The 19083-nt window shown below is 43.8% G+C and overlaps 1 protein-coding gene across 1 annotated transcript in view; it reads left to right on the forward strand.

Annotated features, from left to right (window-relative positions):
- Positions 1–19083, forward strand: part of LOC310785307 (integrator complex subunit 3-like) — an 84296-nt gene that overhangs the window by 12276 nt on the left and 52937 nt on the right. The window contains 7 exon segments of the mRNA XM_083646329.1: positions 8073–8156; positions 10247–10330; positions 10532–10645; positions 10868–10952; positions 11274–11340; positions 14337–14478; positions 15263–15392. Of these exon segments, the coding sequence (XP_083502455.1) occupies positions 8073–8156; positions 10247–10330; positions 10532–10645; positions 10868–10952; positions 11274–11340; positions 14337–14478; positions 15263–15392 (706 nt within the window).

The following is a 19083-nucleotide window of genomic DNA, read 5'->3' on the forward strand; positions in this document are numbered from 1 at the left end:
GTTTACAGTTGTCTGATATACTACTGATGTTCTAATGATACAAAGCTGGTTGAAAATGGGCGGAGTGTTCCTTTAAATGCTGGAAGACGGTGCAGCTTTCCAAGTGTTGTTCACTCTTCAGCTATTCATTAAATTTAGCTTAGCAAGTTAGCACAACTCCTGAAGGCTGAGGAGAAAGAGAGCAAGACACCGCACATTTTGGAAGAGCTTGGTTGGTCATTTCGTATAATCCGACATTAGTCTAAATGAATCAACGTGACAACATTATTAACAGTATAATCACTATCAAGATATTTCGTCTTAAAAGACTTAGAGCATGTTAATTAGTTACGTTAGCTTACCTCGCGGTTCATGTCATGTCATGTCATGGGCGAAATGAACGTGTCGCTCTTAACTCTGTCACCTGTGACACGCCCCCCCCACACAGCACTGTTGCGGCTGTTTCTTGTGCGGCTGGGTGGATGGAAGCTCAGATCAGGATTATGTCCGAGGAGCAAACTTATTAGTCTGATCGACTTTATGGTGACAAGAAGCAGCACATTCACAGCTGCTTTACATTAGGACATCAAAGGGAGAAAAAAAAAAGACGATACATGTCAACTCCTCAAAAATCGAATCAATAAATTCCTAGTCGGATCGAGAGAGGCGCCAGACGGTGAAATGTCCGACGACCGGCTCTTGTGGAACTCTCTGCTGTATGCCAGTATCTCCCAGAGGAGAGGAAAAGTATGAGCTGGCGTTAGTTAAACCAAACCGGACAGTGTTAACTGTTGTGACAGCGCAGCAGTGGTGTTGACACAATCCGTGTAAGCACTCCCCACACAAACATCCACGCATCAAAAGCACAGCATACTCCCAGATCTGGGGTAATCCATAAAAACCTCTCATGCTTGACCCCAGCGTTTCCGCTAGCACTCACAGCTGCAGGACATCGTGTCCTTTAACATTTCAAATAAAGGACAAATGGTATAAATTCAGGACACATTAAATCTGTGTTTATTGAGCTTAAAAACCTACGCTGCGCTATCTGGTGTGGCGATGGTCCAGCTGGTCGTCTCGTCCAGGCGGAAAACACTAGCGTCCCGATAATATAATAGATCCATGTGTCCACGTTAGCAAGCAGGCAGAAAACACTAGCCTCTAGCTACGTTAGCAAGCAGGCAGAAAACACTAGCCTCTAGCTACTTTAACAAGCAGGCAGAAAACACTAGCCTCTAGCTACGTTAACAAGCAGGCAGAAAACACTAGCCTCTAGCTACGTTAACAAGCAGGCAGAAAACACTAGACTCTAGCTACGTTAGCAAGCAGGCAGAAAACACTAGCCTCTAGCTACGTTAGCAAGCAGGCAGAACACACTAGCCTCTAGCTACGTTAGCAAGCAGGCAGAAAACACTAGCCTCTAGCTACGTTAGCAAGCAGGCAGAAAACACTAGCCTCTAGCTACATTAACAAGCAGGCAGAAAACACTAGCCTCTAGCTACGTTAACAAGCAGGCATAAAACACTAGCCTCTAGCTACGTTAACAAGCAGGCAGAAAACACTAGCCTCTAGCTACGTTAACAAGCAGGCAGAAAACACTAGCCTCTAGCTACGTTAACAAGCAGGCAGAAAACACTAGCCTCTAGCTACGTTAACAAGCAGGCAGAAAACACTACCAGGCAAATAGAATAAGTGGCCCTGCCGCTTCGCTGGCCCGGCCACTAATAATACAGGCAAATACAATAAGTGGCCCTGCCGCTTCGCTGGCCCGGCCACTAATAATATCCTTACCTTTGGTTCCAGTTGATTGTAAAGCAGATATTCCCATGTTGTGAATGTGAAGTAGCCTCAGAAGTCCGTTCTGAAAGCGAGTTGGACGCCCGCGTGTCAAACAGCTGCAGTCTGCTTTGATCGTTGTTGTAGAAAAGACACTCTCATACCAACTGATGAGACCATACACATTGGAACAGAACACCCACAGGCCGGATGCGAACTGGCGACCTGGTGCCACTCAACTGTGAGGTCATCGATGATGTCATTGCGATTGTGAGGTCATCGATGATGTCATAAGTGCCAGTTGTGATGTCATCAGTGATGTCATACATACCAAGACATACATAAGCAGTGTTTAGTTTATCAATGATGTCACAATGCACAATTGCTCAAGTGACATCACTGATGACATCACTGATGACATCAAAAATTGAAAAAGAAGAAGTGTTGTTCGACTGGGTAAGTACTCGATCTGCCTTACCTCTGAATTGAATCAATATCGTATTGTGGCAGACTTTGTGATATCAGACAATATCATATCATTGTCCAAAGAATCTAGTATATAATGTCGTATTGTGGCGAAACGTGATTTACACCCCTATCGCTCGCTGATGTGACGAAAGTGGCGTTGAGGTCTTAAAATATAATGAAAACGCCTTAAAAAAGGTACAGAATTTAACTTCAGGATTCCTGCATATATATATATAGGGGTGGGAGGGGGGATCAATTCTTAGATGCATCGAGATGCGGACGTGGACGATTATGAATCGATTCACAAATGTCAATCATAATTTTTTTTTTACATTAGTTGTAACTAGAGATGCTGCGATCCGATCATGTGATCGGATATCGGCGCGATATCAGCCAAAAAACATGGATCGGATCGGATCGGATTCCAGCGAAAATGACCGATCCAAGGCTCCGATATAAGCACTCCATTCCATGACTCCGCTCCAGGATTTCTATCCAGCATGCAGCAGCAGCAGCAGCAGCAGAGGCCGCATTGAGCCTAGGATGGCCAGGGCCAAAACGTCAGACACACCCGTCCTTAACCTATGTGCGATTCGAAATCACGCGTCCGCACCATAGACTAGCAAAACATGGCCGCCCCCAGTGTGGCTGACAGTCTCTCAAATGATAACAAAACAACCACTATTGCAATTTGCAATACATGCCCCGCAAGGTTTCTGAGATTAGGGGAAAGTCTGAGCTGGCGTTACGCTAAACCAAACGTGGGGATGAGGCAGCGGATTTGTTTTGGCGTTAACGTTAGCTGTTGTGATGATGGCTAACGGGGCTAACGTTAGCTAGCTGGTTAGGCTATCTACTTGCAGGGCAGCGCTCCACAAGCTTGTTGTGACCAAAACCCCCGCATTTAAAGCATTTCATACTCCCAGAGTTGGCGTAAACCATAGAGAACCTCATGCATTAGCCTACTCAAAATTAAACGTCCAGGGTTTGTGTCTCCAAAATCAACTAACGTTACATGCAAGCTAACGTAGCTAGCTGCGGAGCACTCATGATCTATAAGGAAAACGAATGCGCACATAGCCTACATAATTGTCAACATCACATACATGTATTTTCTTTAATCTAGACTACAGGCATCATTTTTCAGTCAAAAGTGAAACGACACAGATATGATGGCGTATAGTGAGGCTTTCCATGCCTCACTATAGAACTGGCCCCAATGCAAAATTCACAGCTTATATGTTGCCGTCATGCCAATAAGAGTCTAAATTTAATTTTTTATGTTTTATCTGCAGACTAAGCAGCTAGGCTTTCGGTTCTATAAAAGCCATTATTTTTTGTACTGACTATTGAGTGATACACTTTACTAAAACAATCATATTATATCACAATAGTGATGTCAGATTTGCTTAGGTCAGAGCTATGGACTATTAAATCATCCATCTTTGCTCACTACATCTGCCCTTTCTTTCTTCTTCTTTTTTACCCCAGGTGTGCATAAAATACAGGTTAAGAACTTATGGAAAAGTCATGGAAATCCATTGGTCAAAATGTGTATGAACCCTGAAGGGTTAAATTGAGCATTTATGAGAGATTTCAAAAATATCGAGATATATATCGCCCAGCCCTAATTTGATTGTTATGTTTTAGTTTTACATCAAATGAATTAGATGAACTAAATCGTTTACATACTATATTACCAAAGCACACACATACATACCTAACCCTAAAAATGTTTGTTGCCTGCTAGCTATCAGACAGCATAGAGAGACTTAAATATGTGCTGTATCGGTATCGGATCGAAATCGGTATCGAATCGGGTATCGAAATTTGATCGGAATCGGATCGGTTTTGAGCTAAAATATCGAAATCGGATCGGAATTGAAAAATCTCGATCGCAGCATCTCTAGTTGTAACGTGGTTTTGGCGGAACGAAAAGGCGGAACTAAACTGCGACCGTGAGGCGGCGCCCGGACAGTTTACGGAGTGGCGCACCCGAAAGAAAAACAAACGCATGTGAAGCGAAATCAGACAGTAGTTGCTCCCAACCAGCCAACAATCGTGCAAGCAATGCTACCAAAGCATCCACCCAACTCGGAAAGGGCGAAACGAATCACAAAATCCATTGCAGCTTTTATTGTCGTGGATATACGTCCGTACTCAGTCGTTGAGAAACGCTATGTTGCGCACTTTGGAGGCGAGGTACAACGTCTCATATCGCCCGTTTTTTTACCGACACAGTGATCCCCAGACTGTACAATGAGACCAAAGCTGAAGTTATGGACTCACTGAAGAAAGCGGGTAGGACATCTCTAACTTGTGATGTGTGGACATCCATTGTTACTGCGCACTTCATCACTGAACACTGACAGTGGCAGCTAGCATCTCATGGACTCCAAACAAGAGTGATGACTGAGAGCCACCCAAGTGCAAATGTGGCAGAGCTGTTACAACATGTAGAAGAAGTGATTCAGAATATGCTGACGTGACGTTAATTTACTATAGGATGCTGCTACAGACACAACTGGCACACTTGTTTCTTTTCCTGTTGGTTCTTTGCAATGCTGGGAAATATGTTGGCAAATGTAACCTTCCAGTTGACACATCAATTCCATTTGCTTTGTTAATCAAAGATAATTGAAGTAAATTCATCTGTTTATTTTAATTATGGCTCATTACAATACAATTCAAAATGCACTTTATTTTAAAAGTAGTCCCACAGTGAGAAAAAAGAAAGCATGTATTGAAAAAAAAGATGCATCTATAATCTATTATCGTCTGTATATCATCTATAATCTATTAATCTATTACCCCTATCTATTATCGATGCATCTCGATGCATCGATAATAGTTTGATCCTCGAATCGTAGCCCTCTGAATCGAAATCGAATCGTGAGGTGCCTAGAGATTCCCACGCCTAATATACCCTGATTAATATCAAAAAAATCACTACAAGAGTGAAGGTAGCAGCACTCCAAAAATTAAGATGCAAGACTTCAGATTTCCATTTTCTTTTTTTATTGAGGGCTAACGCGTTTCGGCATGTGCCTTCATCAGAGCATCATACAGAGTGGTAGGATTAGCCTCCTTTTTAAAGATGCAGGTAAAAACAATCATCCCACCTGTGTAGGGGGAGGTACTTCCTTACAATCAATTAGGACAAGGAGCACAGACAGAGAGCACAGGAATACATTTCGATAACAGTGGTGCATTCTCAGACTATATTCTATGAAAATATCACATTTCTTCTGGAGTTCAGATGCACTTGGGTCAGACAACAGTACAGATCAGGCATCAAGAGCAGCAAGCTGTATGGGTCACATTAAGACAACCCAAACAAACAGGAGAGCAAAAATAAACATGAGAAAACTAACCAGCCACTTAATTTATAAGAAAGGTCGAAATGTAAAGTCGTCATTAAGTCCCTTAGGTTGCATACTATTCAGTTGGTCAATCCAAAACATCTCTCTCTGTGACAACAGCTTGGGGAGGTTTCCCCCTCTAGGTGGCGCAGTGACTTGTTCTAACCCAACAAACCGGAGGGTGGATGGCGAGCCATGGTTTGCTTCAAGATAATGTTTTGCCATAGCATATTCTACATTTCCTGTGCGTATTGCAGTTTTGTGTTCAGAGATCCGTAGTTTCAGACACCTTTTTGTTTGTCCAACATATGCTTTGCCGCAGGGGCAAGTAAGCATATACACTACATTAGTGGAGATGCAATTAATGAAGCTTTTATGTTTAAATTTTTTTCCCGTAAGTGGATGTGTAAAGAACTTACAATCACAGGTATTATTACATTGAGCACACCGGCCGCATCGGTAATTGCCTTTGAGTGACAGCCAAGTGGCACGTTCAGGGTTACAGGAGGAGTGGACCAGTGTGTCCCTGAGAGTTGGAGCTCTTCTGTATGTAAAGAGAGGAGAGTTAGTAAATACAGTGTTCAGCATAGGTTCCATTTGTAAAATTGGCCAATGTTTCATGACTATTTGTTTGAGGCAATCTGAGGAAGCGCACCTGCTCTACATCTCAACATAAATACCCTGATTAATGTTACTGTTAGTGATAGTATTTAGGTATACGTGATTCAAAAAGGTGATTTTTTTAATTGACCCTTGTGCCATGTTTTAATATACTTACATTAACTCATTGAGTGCCAATGACGTCGAACGGCGTCAAATCAAATAGTAACGTAGAGTGCCAATGACGTCTAAAGACGGCAAATGCGTTTTTTGACGGTGGGGCGTGGATCAAAGCCTCATGCATCTCCTGTAAAAATATTGGAGCTATTGAAGGTGTATAACCTATTTTACGGACCCATTAGGTGGCGACAGTGCTCTCCAGATTAGAGAAAGTTGAGGAAAAACAGCCGTGATGAAAGAGAAACCGATGCATGAGCCAGAGCGGCACAGATTGCTCTGGCTGGAGCTAACGTTAGCTGCGAACAGCAGCCAATCCGCTCCCACAACTGAGCCCCTCTGTCTCTGCTGCGATAGTTTCTCCACACGATTAGCCGCCAGAAAAGAAAACCAAAGCCAAACCATTCTCATGAGAATGGTTTGGCTTTTCGGTGTCGCGCTGGGAGCCGGCGCACAAGGCGGAGCGCTCCGAAAATAGACTGGGTGCAGCGCACTTTGAAACGCGCAGCAGAAAGCCTAGAATCGGACGCAGCTTCATCCCAGCTCACAACCAAAACCCCAGAAACGCAGACGAACTCAGCGAGCCCGATCCAGACTCCCCCGACGAGCGGCCGCCATCCGAACGTGGATCCGCAGGCAGCAGAGACTCGCCTGACACACGCAGCAGAGCGAGCAGAGCCACCAGAGACACTCCCACGGAGGAGGAGTTTGGAGTTGAGGGGGGTGGGGGTGCTGTTTTATTGAAGGAAATTACCGTTAAGATGTTTCAGGTCAGAAAATATTAGCTTCAGAGTCAGTGATTTGCTTGAAATGCTTCATTTCACAAAAGGCTCATTATCTCAGCTTCTAGATGTTTTTGGTGAAATCAACCTATCTTCTCCGGCTGATAACTAAAGAACGGAAAATGATATCAATAAACGTTTTTTTGCTGATGATAGAAGAGAGTCTCATCGTTCTTTGGGCGTGTTCGGTGTTTACATAGTAATATCACACAATATTCTGTGGGCCTCGAGAAATCACTGAAAACGCTCTGAAACTCTGGCACTGGGAGCATCCGTTTTCCAAAAGTGGCTGGCACTCAATGAGTTAACATTGCTTCCCACGAAGGAGGGGGGAAAATCGCCACATTGGCAACACATAATGTAAATTAATATGCAAATGAACTGTTTGACCGACATGCTTAACTGGTCAGAGACGTTCTCGGCGGTTAACGGTTAACTGTTGACATCCCTAATCGTGATATTGACAATATTCAGACTTGTTGATGTAATGATGATGTCACACCATTCCGCTGCGTAACGGAGAGACGTACGCACAGCAACAACAAGCATGGCTGCAACCAGCTTCAGTAGTGTGGGAGTGGTTTAGTTACAAAAGAGCAGGTACAACAAACCACGGTAATATTTGAAGGAATATTTGAAGGCAAACTGTTGTGTTTTTTTCCAGTAGTATCTTCCTGTAAATTACTAATAAAATATGTTTCAGTATTTTCTGTCATGTCGGCAAGAATATCGTTATCATGGAATTATGGAAATATCACAGAAAACCGTGATATTATTTTAGGGACATATCGCCTATCGCTAACCCTTAGGTGTTCATGAATTGTCTTTAACTCTGTTGCATTTGATTCCCTGTATTTCTAATATCATTTGTGGACTCAAATAAAGCATTCAAATGTGTAATGACCCGTCTGTGCTCTGTGCTGTGCAGCGACTGGAGAGGTGTGTTGGAATCGTCCAGTCGTTGACCAATGGGCTTTCAGAACGGGAGGCGAACGACGCTCTGACTGCTAACGTAAGAAACACCATACACACTGATAATAATACTAATATATAATATATACAGTATATATATATATATATATATAATACTACAACTAATACTACTACTGCTGCTGCTAATAATAATAATACAATCTGGGAGTACCGCAGGAATGAGTCAGGAAAAGTAGCACTTCCGGTTCGTACGTGTAAATGAGATTGTTGTCTGGGGATTTGGGTTAAATGCATGAAGGTCTGTGGTTATTTTCAGAAAAGGCTTAAAAAGTCATAAAGCTGCTCCTGGTTTGTGAAGATGATCTTGCTGAACATGAACTTCACTGTTTCATAAACTTTTGTTAACCACAGATACCTTATTTCATGCATTTAACTAAACTCCCCATAGAAAAATCCCATTGCCTTTTCCCCCTACGAACCAGCATGGCGGTGATTTCTGGGTCAGCCTACAAAAAGACATCATCCCTGTGGTGCTCTATAGACTCCTGGACAGACGGTGTAGAGCGGACATGGTGGTCTATAGACTCCAGGGGCCGGTTGCACCAACTGGTCTTACACTGGTCTTAAGCTAAGTTGGTCGTAACTTTACGACCTAACAGCTACGCCGGTTGCACCAAGACGGCTTAAGCCTTATTTTCACTACGCCCAGGCGTAACTCCTACGCCTGGTCAGGAGGAGGCGTAGCGCCTGCCTGTAACAGAGATCTCCGCGGAGACCTTTTTGACCGTCATCGTCGTAACCCCGCCAGTTCGCCGTCTTTGAAAGCACGATGTTAGATTATAACTAACTAGTTGTGTGGCTTAGCCTTCCAAAATGTTGCCGTAAATTTTTTAGAATGTAATACATAGAATTGGGAACGTTACATTCAATTTCATTCAGACTGTCTTTCTGGCTCAATCGCCGCTATCTTTCCCCCGGAGCGAGGGAGGGTGGGAGGAGGGAGGGTGTTTTACAGTAGTGGCTGAGAGAGCGTAGTGGCACAGCGCTCCAAGCAGGTCGCGAGGCACATTTTTTGCAACATCATCCAATCAGGGTGCATTCCCTGGCAATTCACATGGACGCGCATTGCTACGACCAGCATAGTTAAGACCAGACATAAGCCGTGTTGGTGCAACAGGTGTAAGTCCATGATCTTAACTAAGACCGACATAGGAGTTACGACCAGGCATAGTTAAGACCAGTTGGTGCAACCGGCCCCTGGACAGACGGTGTAGAGCGGACATGGTGCTCTATAGACTCCTGGACAGACACATCCGCACCAACACACCCAATTCCGTGTGCCACTGTCATTGTTTACATTTCATTTGATATGTGAGACATTGAGAATAAGATGGAGTTGATGAATCGATACTTTTTGTGGGTGTTTTAGCTCCAGATGGCATTCAGGCTCATCTCTCTAACCAGATAACTGCATATGAGACATGTCGGACTGTAAACAATTACGGAAGCGGAAGTCTTGCTGTGGACGTCCGCTCTACACCGAAAACCCCCTAAATATGGTTCATCTGTCCCAGAGTCTTATTACATCCAATCACAATGTTTGTTTACAATAAGGAGAAAACTCCTGCATCGCATACAATTTAATGGTGTGGAGCAGACAAGGGACAAGGCAGGGAGTTCCCCAAGCCCCGACTATTTCTCCGCCTACTGGCCTCTGGTCTACCGGCTACTTTATACATTAAATTTTTTTTTTTTTTTTTTTTTACAGTGCACCTGAAAGCAACATACAAGATACCGGCTGAATAAGTGTCCAAATGTTCATGTCATTCTGGCCAATACTCCACTTCTGTTATAACATTTCAGTCTGGAATATGGAATATCTTTCAATAATCTTTATGACTAAAAGGCTAAATTCATCATTGTAAAAACCACAGCACAGTAAAGAGAGGCTGTGTAATTTTATGTTTTCTTCATACATCTAGCCTCTTACATTTGTTCTCAAAGTGAACCAGATTCATGCATTTGAATTTAAAATGTACACATTTTTCTTACGGGGGGCATGGCCCCCCAAACCCCCCAAAGGGGTCCTAGCAAGGTCCACCCACCACAATCTCTCCAGATCCTGGTCTTCCTCTAACTTCTACCCTATCTCTCTGCCTCCCCCCCCAGGTGTGTAAAGGCCAGCAGCAGCATGAGGAAGTGTGTTTGGGTCTGTTCAGTCTGGTCCTCACAGAGCCCACTCAGGCCCAGAGGGTGAGAGACTGCCACCTACTGGTCTATGTCTACTGGCATGTTTCTATTTGCAAAAGGCCAAAATGGAAAGTATGTAACTAAACACTGAACTGTGTGTGTGTGTGTGTGTGTGTGTGTGTGTGTGTGTGTGTGTGTGTGTGTGTGTGTGTGTGTGTGTGTGTGTGTGTGTGTGTGTGTGCGTGCGTGCGTGTGCATGCTCAGTCTTACAGAGACCTAACGCTGGTCAACAGAGATGGGATGAACGTGATTCTGGTGAAGATCAACCAGATCCTCATGGAGAAGTTCCTCAAGCTACAGGATGTTCCCCGAACACAGGTACGCTTCTAGCCCCCCCCCCCCCCCCCCCCTTCCATATTTACCTGCAGTAAACCAAACCAGTAATGAACCACCTGTTTGTGTATGTGTACGTGTGTGTGTTCATGTATGTGTGTGTTCATGTATGTGTATGTGTACGTGTACATATATATATATATATATGTATGCGTGTGTGTGTGTGTGTGTGTGTGTGCGCGTGTGTGTGTGTGTGTGTGTGTGCAGCTGGTGTGGCTGGTCAAAGAGCTGGTGAAGAGCGGACTGCTGGGAGCCGACGGGGTCGTCATGACGCTGATGAAACAGATCGCAGGTCAAACACAGAACGCAAACGCGCGCGCACACACACCCACGCACACACACACACACACGCACAGACACACACACACACACACACACACACACACACACCCATGCACAGACACACACACACACACACACACACACACACACACACACAGACAAACACACACACACACACCCACGCACAGACACACACACACACACACACACAGACACACACGACCATTTCAATTATCCTAAACTGGAGAACAATGTGTGTGTGCGCGCGCATGTTTGTTTGTGTGTGTGTGTGTGTGTGTGTGTGTGTGCGTGTGCGTGCGTGCGTGTGCAGGTGGGGACATCTCCAATAAGAACCTGTGGCTGGCAGAGAATGTCCTGGACATCTTGGTGGAGCAGAAGTACGTTCAGCAATCAAACTGTTGTTTTGCAGCTGCAGAGAGGCTTTTCTCAGGGAACATGTAGCATTTTAATGCCTCCGCCGGCGATAGCCAAGCTGGAGGCATTATGGTTTGGGGTTGTCCGTCTGTCCGATGTTCGTTAACGCCATATCTCAGGAACGCCTTGACGGAATTTCATCACATTTGGCTCAAACGTCCACTTGGACTCAAGGATGAACTGATTACCGTACATTTTGGTGGTCAAAGGTCAAGCTCACTGTGACCTCACGAAAGCCATTTTCAAGCGCGTTAACGCGGTATCTCAGTAACGCCTTGACGGAATTTCTTCACATTTGCCTCAAATGTCAAAGTCTGGACAGACATGGCGGAGGCATATACCGCGGTGCGGTCGTTCTAGTTGTATTGATAATCAAATCTAATAATCACGTTTTTCTGCAAATTGTGTCTGTGTTTCTGCATGGCACTCAAGGTTAGGGCTGGCCAATATTGTGACTAGATTATACTTGATATCGTCTTAGATTTTGTTATGGTAATATTGTGATATTGCATAAGTGTTGTCTTCCTGGTTTTAAAGGCTGCATTACAGTAAATTGATGTCATTTTCTGAACTTATCAGACTGTTCTATAATTTGCCTTTACCCACTTAACGTTAGTCGTTATATTCCCATGATTGTTTATCAAAAATCTCATTGTGTAAATCTATTTTGTAAGATTGATTTTGTCCATATCGCCCACGCAGCCCAACTGAACATTTAGCACACTTCGTAGAAATTACAGAGATAAATATTATTGCCATTCAGCCTAAAAATACTGAGATATTATTTTTGGTCCATATCGCCCAGCCCTACTCAAGATCTTTGTTGTCGTCAGGCTTGGGGCTAGTAACATGTTTTAGTACTAAATGAACATGTTAGTTTTTCAATTATTGTCATCTGTTAGTAGTTACAATACATATAATATTTTTACTCACTGACTTTTCATGTATACACCGAGACTTTACAAAATGTTTGGTCATGGAAATTTGGTTTGAAGTCATGGAAAAGTCATGGAAATCATTAATCAAAATATGTATGAACCCTGTGGTTCGAGAGGTATAAAAGTATATAATATAGTAAGTTTATGTTATTTAAAAATAAAATACATTTATGACTTTTTTTTACATCGATTTTTACTTATTTTTTACACACAGATTTTACATATAGGTGCATGATGCCGTGACACCGTGGTATTTTTGCCTAATAAGGTTATCATACCGTCAGAATCTCATACCGGCACATCCCTAAACGCTACCAAGTGTTGCCAATTAACAGGTAAACTATTTCCCGACTGCAAGCAAGCTAAGCTAGCTACTTTAGGTTAGCACAATTCTAGCTTAAAATGTATCCATATCATTGTCCCTACTGCGCACAATGCTGTGAACGCAACCTCATCAATGTTAACTTACATTAGAACAGCTGTGAAGTGGACTGATATACAGACAGTGATGCATCCCGTGCTGTTACATCAGCACTCATGGAATGCCTCTTGTCCAATCAAGTTGCTCGGAAATAACTTGTTAAAGATACCAATATATCGCCCGCTCACTAGAACAATAGAGCTGCTGAAAATAATCGATTCAGAGATGCATCGCGATGCTTAATAGGACGATTCTGAATCGATTAACAAATATCAGAAATCGATTATTTATTTAAAAAAAAAAAAAAAAAAAAATTATAATCAAATAAAATAGAATGTAAGTACATGCAGTTGTTTGTTTTAATTATGGATCATAATACAATGCATTTCCAAATGCACTTTTATTTTAAAAGTAGCCACACAGTGAGAAAAAAGAAAGTGAGAAAAAATAAATCATGTATTGCGGAAAAAGTGATGCATCGATCTAAAGCCCCAATCAGTAAGATTTTTGACATTTTTTACTGAAATATAACTGCTTTTTAGTCACAGGACATGGTAGATTGACTTTTAATAGCGAGACCCTCGTCTTTATTTATCCCACACCGCCCTCCATTGGCCAGCACTGGGACTAAGCAGTTTGTCTGTCACGTCCCGTAGCAAGAAAAAAGAAAAAAGAAAACCATGCGCGGATGCGCTGTACAGCGTAAGCGCTGTGTTCATGAAAACGAGGAAGTTACTCGATTCAGATTTGCTACGAAAATGATGTTTCACGGAACTATGGATTATTATTTCATCACGTGGTGAGTACCCGATGTCACAACATGTACATAGAGCTTCTGGCGCTGTGTTTTGTTGACTTTGAACGGCGATATCGTTATCGATACTAATGCACGCAGAGGGCGCAGTGGAAAACTTACTGAGTGGGGCTTTAAGATGCATCGTATAATCGAATCGAATTGAATCGTAGACTTGTATAATCGAATCGTATCGAATCGTGAGATCAGTGAAGATGCACAGCTCTATAGAACAAACCAGGAAGGAGGAACAGATTTAGGTCATGGAAGGTCTGAGTAGGTCATAAAAAGTTTTGGAAAGTCATGGAAGAGTCACAGCTGCAGTGTCGTAGAGCTGCAACGATTATTCGGTTAGTCGATCGACAGAAAATTAATCGACAACTATTTTGATAATTGATGAATCTCTTTGAGTAATTTTATAAGAAAAAGTTCAGAAAAAGAAAAGATTCCAGCTTCTAAAATGTGAATATTTTCTGGTTTCTTTACACCTCTATGACAGTAAACTGAACATCTTTGCATTGTGGACAAAACAAGAGATTTGAGGACGTCATCTTGGGCTTCGTGAAAAACACTGAACGACATTTTTCTCAATTTTCTGACATTTTATAGACCAAACAACTAATCGATTAATCAAGAAAATGATCAACAGATTAATCGATAATTAAATAATTAGTTGCAGTCCGAGTGACTTGTCTCTGTTGATTTTCTTTAACAGACTTTATTGTCTTGTTTATTTTTTTTCTTTCTTTCTGGATGAAAATCGGTTTTGTTTCCTCCCTGTCCTCTCTCTCTAACACACATTCACAGGGAGTGGGTGGCGAAGAGCGGTATGCTGATAGGGATGTCGGTGTACACGTACCTGCGTCTGATCGTGGACCACGGCACGCCCACCCTGCTGCCTCTCAGACAGAAGGAGGTGGATTTCTGCATCAGCATGCTCAGGGAGAAGGTAAGGAGACAAGGAGGGAGGAGAGGACAGACGGCACCAAGTCAGTCCTGTTGAATGTACTTTTTGGCCAGGCATATTATTATATCAACACGTGGAACGTGTTTGTTAGTAGTAACATTAGCCACTTACAGGGGTGCAAACCAGTTACCTTCATCCTAAAATGGGAGGATTATGAGTGGTTTTATGTCTCCCCTGGTATCTGTCACCTTTTTCATTACCCATGCTTTGCATCCCTGCCTTTAAATTAATGTAAGTTAAATAATTGCAATTACTTTCCTTGCCCCACACTAATGAAAACATGCCAGTGATTATCTTAACTGCATATTACTCCAGTTTAAACATGAATGTGTCAGCAATCCTTTTGAATTTGAGGTTCAGTATATTTTCTTAAAAAATTAATCGACTAATCGAAAAAAATAGGCAGATTAAACTAAAAGAAAAAAATCCTTTAGGACAGCCCTAATTTGGAAAGCTCGTTAAGCTCTTTGAAGTCTGGAAATATAGAGTTGAACTTGTTAAAGTAAATGTTCCGTACTTCAAATTTTTCACATTCTAGGAGGAAGTGCATCTCCGTCTCGACCTCACCTGTCAAACAGTGACCACATGTTCTCTTTTGTTTTGGTTGCCATGATTTTTTGTATCGTCCTTTTTTTTATTTCCAATTGGTGATCACTGAGCCTGTACCTGGTGAGGATCTGTCTCTGCTTTCTATCTCTGACAGTAGAGAGATATTCTGCCAATTCATATTCTCTGTCTCTCTCCCTCTCTCTCTCTCTCTCTGTAGTTCATGGAGTGTTTCATCATCGGTAGAGATCTAGTTCGGTTGCTGCAGATTGTCGCTCGGATCCCGGAGATGGAGCTGCTGTGGAAAGACCTGCTGCACAACCCCCAGGCCCTGAGCCCACAGTTCACTGGTACTGCTAACTGCTAACCCCCAGGCCCTGAGCCCACAGTTCACTGGTACTGCTAACTGCTAACCCCCAGGCCCTGAGCCCACAGTTCACTGGTACTGCTAACCCCCAGGCCCTGAGCCCACAGTTCACTGGTACTGCTAACCCCCAGGCCCTGAGCCCACAGTTCACTGGTACTGCTAACTGCTAACCCCCAGGCCCTGAGCCCACAGTTCACTGGTACTGCTAACTGCTAACCCCCAGGCCCTGAGCCCACAGTTCACTGGTACTGCTAACTGCTAACCCCCAGGCCCTGAGCCCACAGTTCACTGGTACTGCTAACTGCTAACCCCCAGGCCCTGAGCCCACAGTTCACTGGTACTGCTAACTGCTAACCCCCAGGCCCTGAGCCCACAGTTCACTGGTACTGCTAACTGCTAAGGCCCTGAGCCCACAGTTCACTGGTACTGCTAACTGCTAACCCCCAGGCCCTGAGCCCACAGTTCACTGGTACTGCTAACTGCTAACCCCCAGGCCCTGAGCCCACAGTTCACTGGTACTGCTAACTGCTAACCCCCAGGCCCTGAGCCCACAGTTCACTGGTACTGCTAACTGCTAACCCCCAGGCCCTGAGCCCACAGTTCACTGGTACTGCTAACTGCTAACCCCCAGGCCCTGAGCCCACAGTTCACTGGTACTGCTAACTGCTAACCCCAGGCCCTGAGCCCACAGTTCACTGGTACTGCTAACTGCTAAGGCCCTGAGCCCACAGTTCACTGGTACTGCTAACTGCTAACCCCCAGGCCCTGAGCCCACAGTTCACTGGTACTGCTAACTGCTAACCCCCAGGCCCTGAGCCCACAGTTCACTGGTACTGCTAACTGCTAACCCCCAGGTCCTGAGCCCACAGTTCACTGGTACTGCTAACTGCTAACCCCCAGGCCCTATTGTGGAGTCTCTCTCCATCCCCAGTAGGCCTTTTTTATCAACGTAAAGGCCATGTCAGAATGACTATGTAGAAGAGCTGCACACTAAGGCCAAAAGGGCTTTTAAAGAATGTGCTGAATCAGGCAAAAAGTATATGGTTCCTTATTTGAATATAGGACTAATTTTAGTTTCATTAAGAGAAACGAGAATATAAAAAAGTTACAAAACAATAGTCCAGAACTATCAATTCTTGTCAAACATCTCTACCATCCTACATCGATGGAGCAAGTGGCCCTGAGAACATTTGTCTATTGACCCTTCTCACGGGGGCCATTTTGTGTCGAAAAGGCAGGGTAAACTCAGGTGCAAGCAAAAAACTAGTGAGGGTTTCAAACTTCCATGATTGAAATTTGAAAACCCTCATTAGTGTTTTGCTTGCACCTGTGTTTATTCTGCCTTTTTGACACAAAATGGCCCCCGTGAAAAGGGTCGATTGTGGCAGAAAGTTGTATGATTTGTTCCACTGTGTGAAAAGCAACTCATTTATAGTGGGCAATATACCGTACTGATAATGAGGAGGTGAGTGTCACCAAACAAGAAGTCCTTGATGCAGCCATGACACTAGAAAATAATAAGGCGCGTGCTATGCTATGCTATAACTGTTGAACATTTAACATTTGCTAGTAAAAAATTACCCCCGTCGACGGGGTTCCAACCGGGTTGCCGTAGTCCTGGAAGCACATATCACTAAGCTGCTGTAGTCCTGGAAGCACATATCACTAAACTGCTGTAGTCCTGGCTGGAAGCACATATCACTAAACTGCTGTAGTCCTGGAAGCACATATCACTAAGCTGCTGTAGTCCTGGAAGCACATATCACTAAGCTGCTGTAGTCCTGGAAGCACATATCACTAAGCTGCTGTAGTCCTGGAAGCACATATCACTAAACTGCTGTAGTCCTGGAAGCACATATCACTAAACTGCTGTAGTCCTGGAAGCACATATCACTAAACTGCTGTAGTCCTGGAAGCACATATCACTAAGCTGCTGTAGTCCTGGAAGCACATATCACTAAGCTGCTGTAGTCCTGGAAGCACATATCACTAAACTGCTGTAGTCCTGGAAGCACATATCACTAAGCTGCTGTAGTCCTGGAAGCACATATCACTAAGCTGCTGTAGTCCTGGAAGCACATATCACTAAACTGCTGTAGTCCTGGAAGCACATATCACTAAGCTGCTGTAGTCCTGGAAGCACATATCACTAAGCTGCTGTAGTCCTGGAAGCACATATCACTAAACTGCTGTAGTCCTGGAAACACATATCACTAAACTGCTGTAGTCCTGGAAACACATATCACTAAACTGCTGTAGTCCTGGAAGCACATATCACTAAACTGCTGTAGTCCTGGAAGCACATATCACTAAACTGCTGTAGTCCTGGAAGCACATATCACTAAACTGCTGTAGTCCTGGAAACACATATCACTAAACTGCTGTAGTCCTGGAAGCACATATCACTAAACTGCTGTAGTCCTGGAAGCACATATCACTAAACTGCTGTAGTCCTGGAAGCACATATCACTAAACTGCTGTAGTCCTGGAAGCACATATCACTAAACTGCTGTAGTCCTGGAAGCACATATTACTAAGCTGCTGTAGTCCTGGAAGCACATATCACTAAACTGCTGTAGTCCTGGAAGCACATATTACTAAGCTGCTGTAGTCCTGGAAGCACATATCACTAAACTGCTGTAGTCCTGGAAACACATATCACTAAACTGCTGTAGTCCTGGAAGCACATATCACTAAACTGCTGTAGTCCTGGAAGCACATATCACTAAACTGCTGTAGTCCTGGAAGCACACATCACTAAGCTGCTGTAGTCCTGGAAGCACATATCACTAAACTGCTGTAGTCCTGGAAGCACACATCACTAAGCTGCCGTAGTCCTGGAAGCACATATCACTAAACTGCTGTAGTCCTGGAAGCACATATCACTAAGCTGCTGTAGTCCTGGAAGCACACATCACTAAGCTGCCGTAGTCCTGGAAGCACATATCACTAAACTGCTGTAGTCCTGGAAGCACACATCACTAAGCTGCTGTAGTCCTGGAAGCACATATCACTAAGCTGCTGTAGTCCTGGAAGCACATATCACTAAACTGCTGTAGTCCTGGAAGCACACATCACTAAGCTGCTGTAGTCCTGGAAGCACATATCACTAAACTGCTGTAGTCCTGGAAGCACACATCACTAAGCTGCTGTAGTCCTGGAAGCACACATCACTAAGCTGCTGTAGTCCTGGAAGCACATATCACTAAACTGCTGTAGTCCTGGAAACACATAGAATCGAATATACATAGAATGACAGTGACAAATATGATGAAAACTTGTAATTCACATGCTAACAGCTAGGCGTACTGCCGGGTACATCAAACTCCTCCTCACGTCGTCAGCAGCTGGGCTGTAACGGGGGGAGGTGGTTAGATAGAATCACACACGTGAAAAGTGGGTCTCGATGCTGTTGCTTAAACTCTCTAATGACAGCATGAGGCTGCTGCTAAAAGCTCCAAGAAGCTGCAGTGCTCGTCACAGGCCTATAGATGTCAGTGCAGCCCATCAGGTTTTCATCCAGACTGTGGAACCACTGGCGTTTTAGCTTCTTATCTTAACCATTAGCTCAGGAGGTAGAGCTGTCGCCTGGGAATCGGAAGGTTCCCGGTTCGAGGCTGGCTCCTCCCGGCAGTGTGCCGAAGTGTCCTTGAGCAAGACACTGAACCCTTAAC

The sequence above is a fragment of the Poromitra crassiceps genome, assembly GCF_964638095.1.
Source record: "Poromitra crassiceps genome assembly, chromosome: 11".
NCBI classification, from domain to species: domain Eukaryota; kingdom Metazoa; phylum Chordata; class Actinopteri; order Beryciformes; family Melamphaidae; genus Poromitra; species Poromitra crassiceps.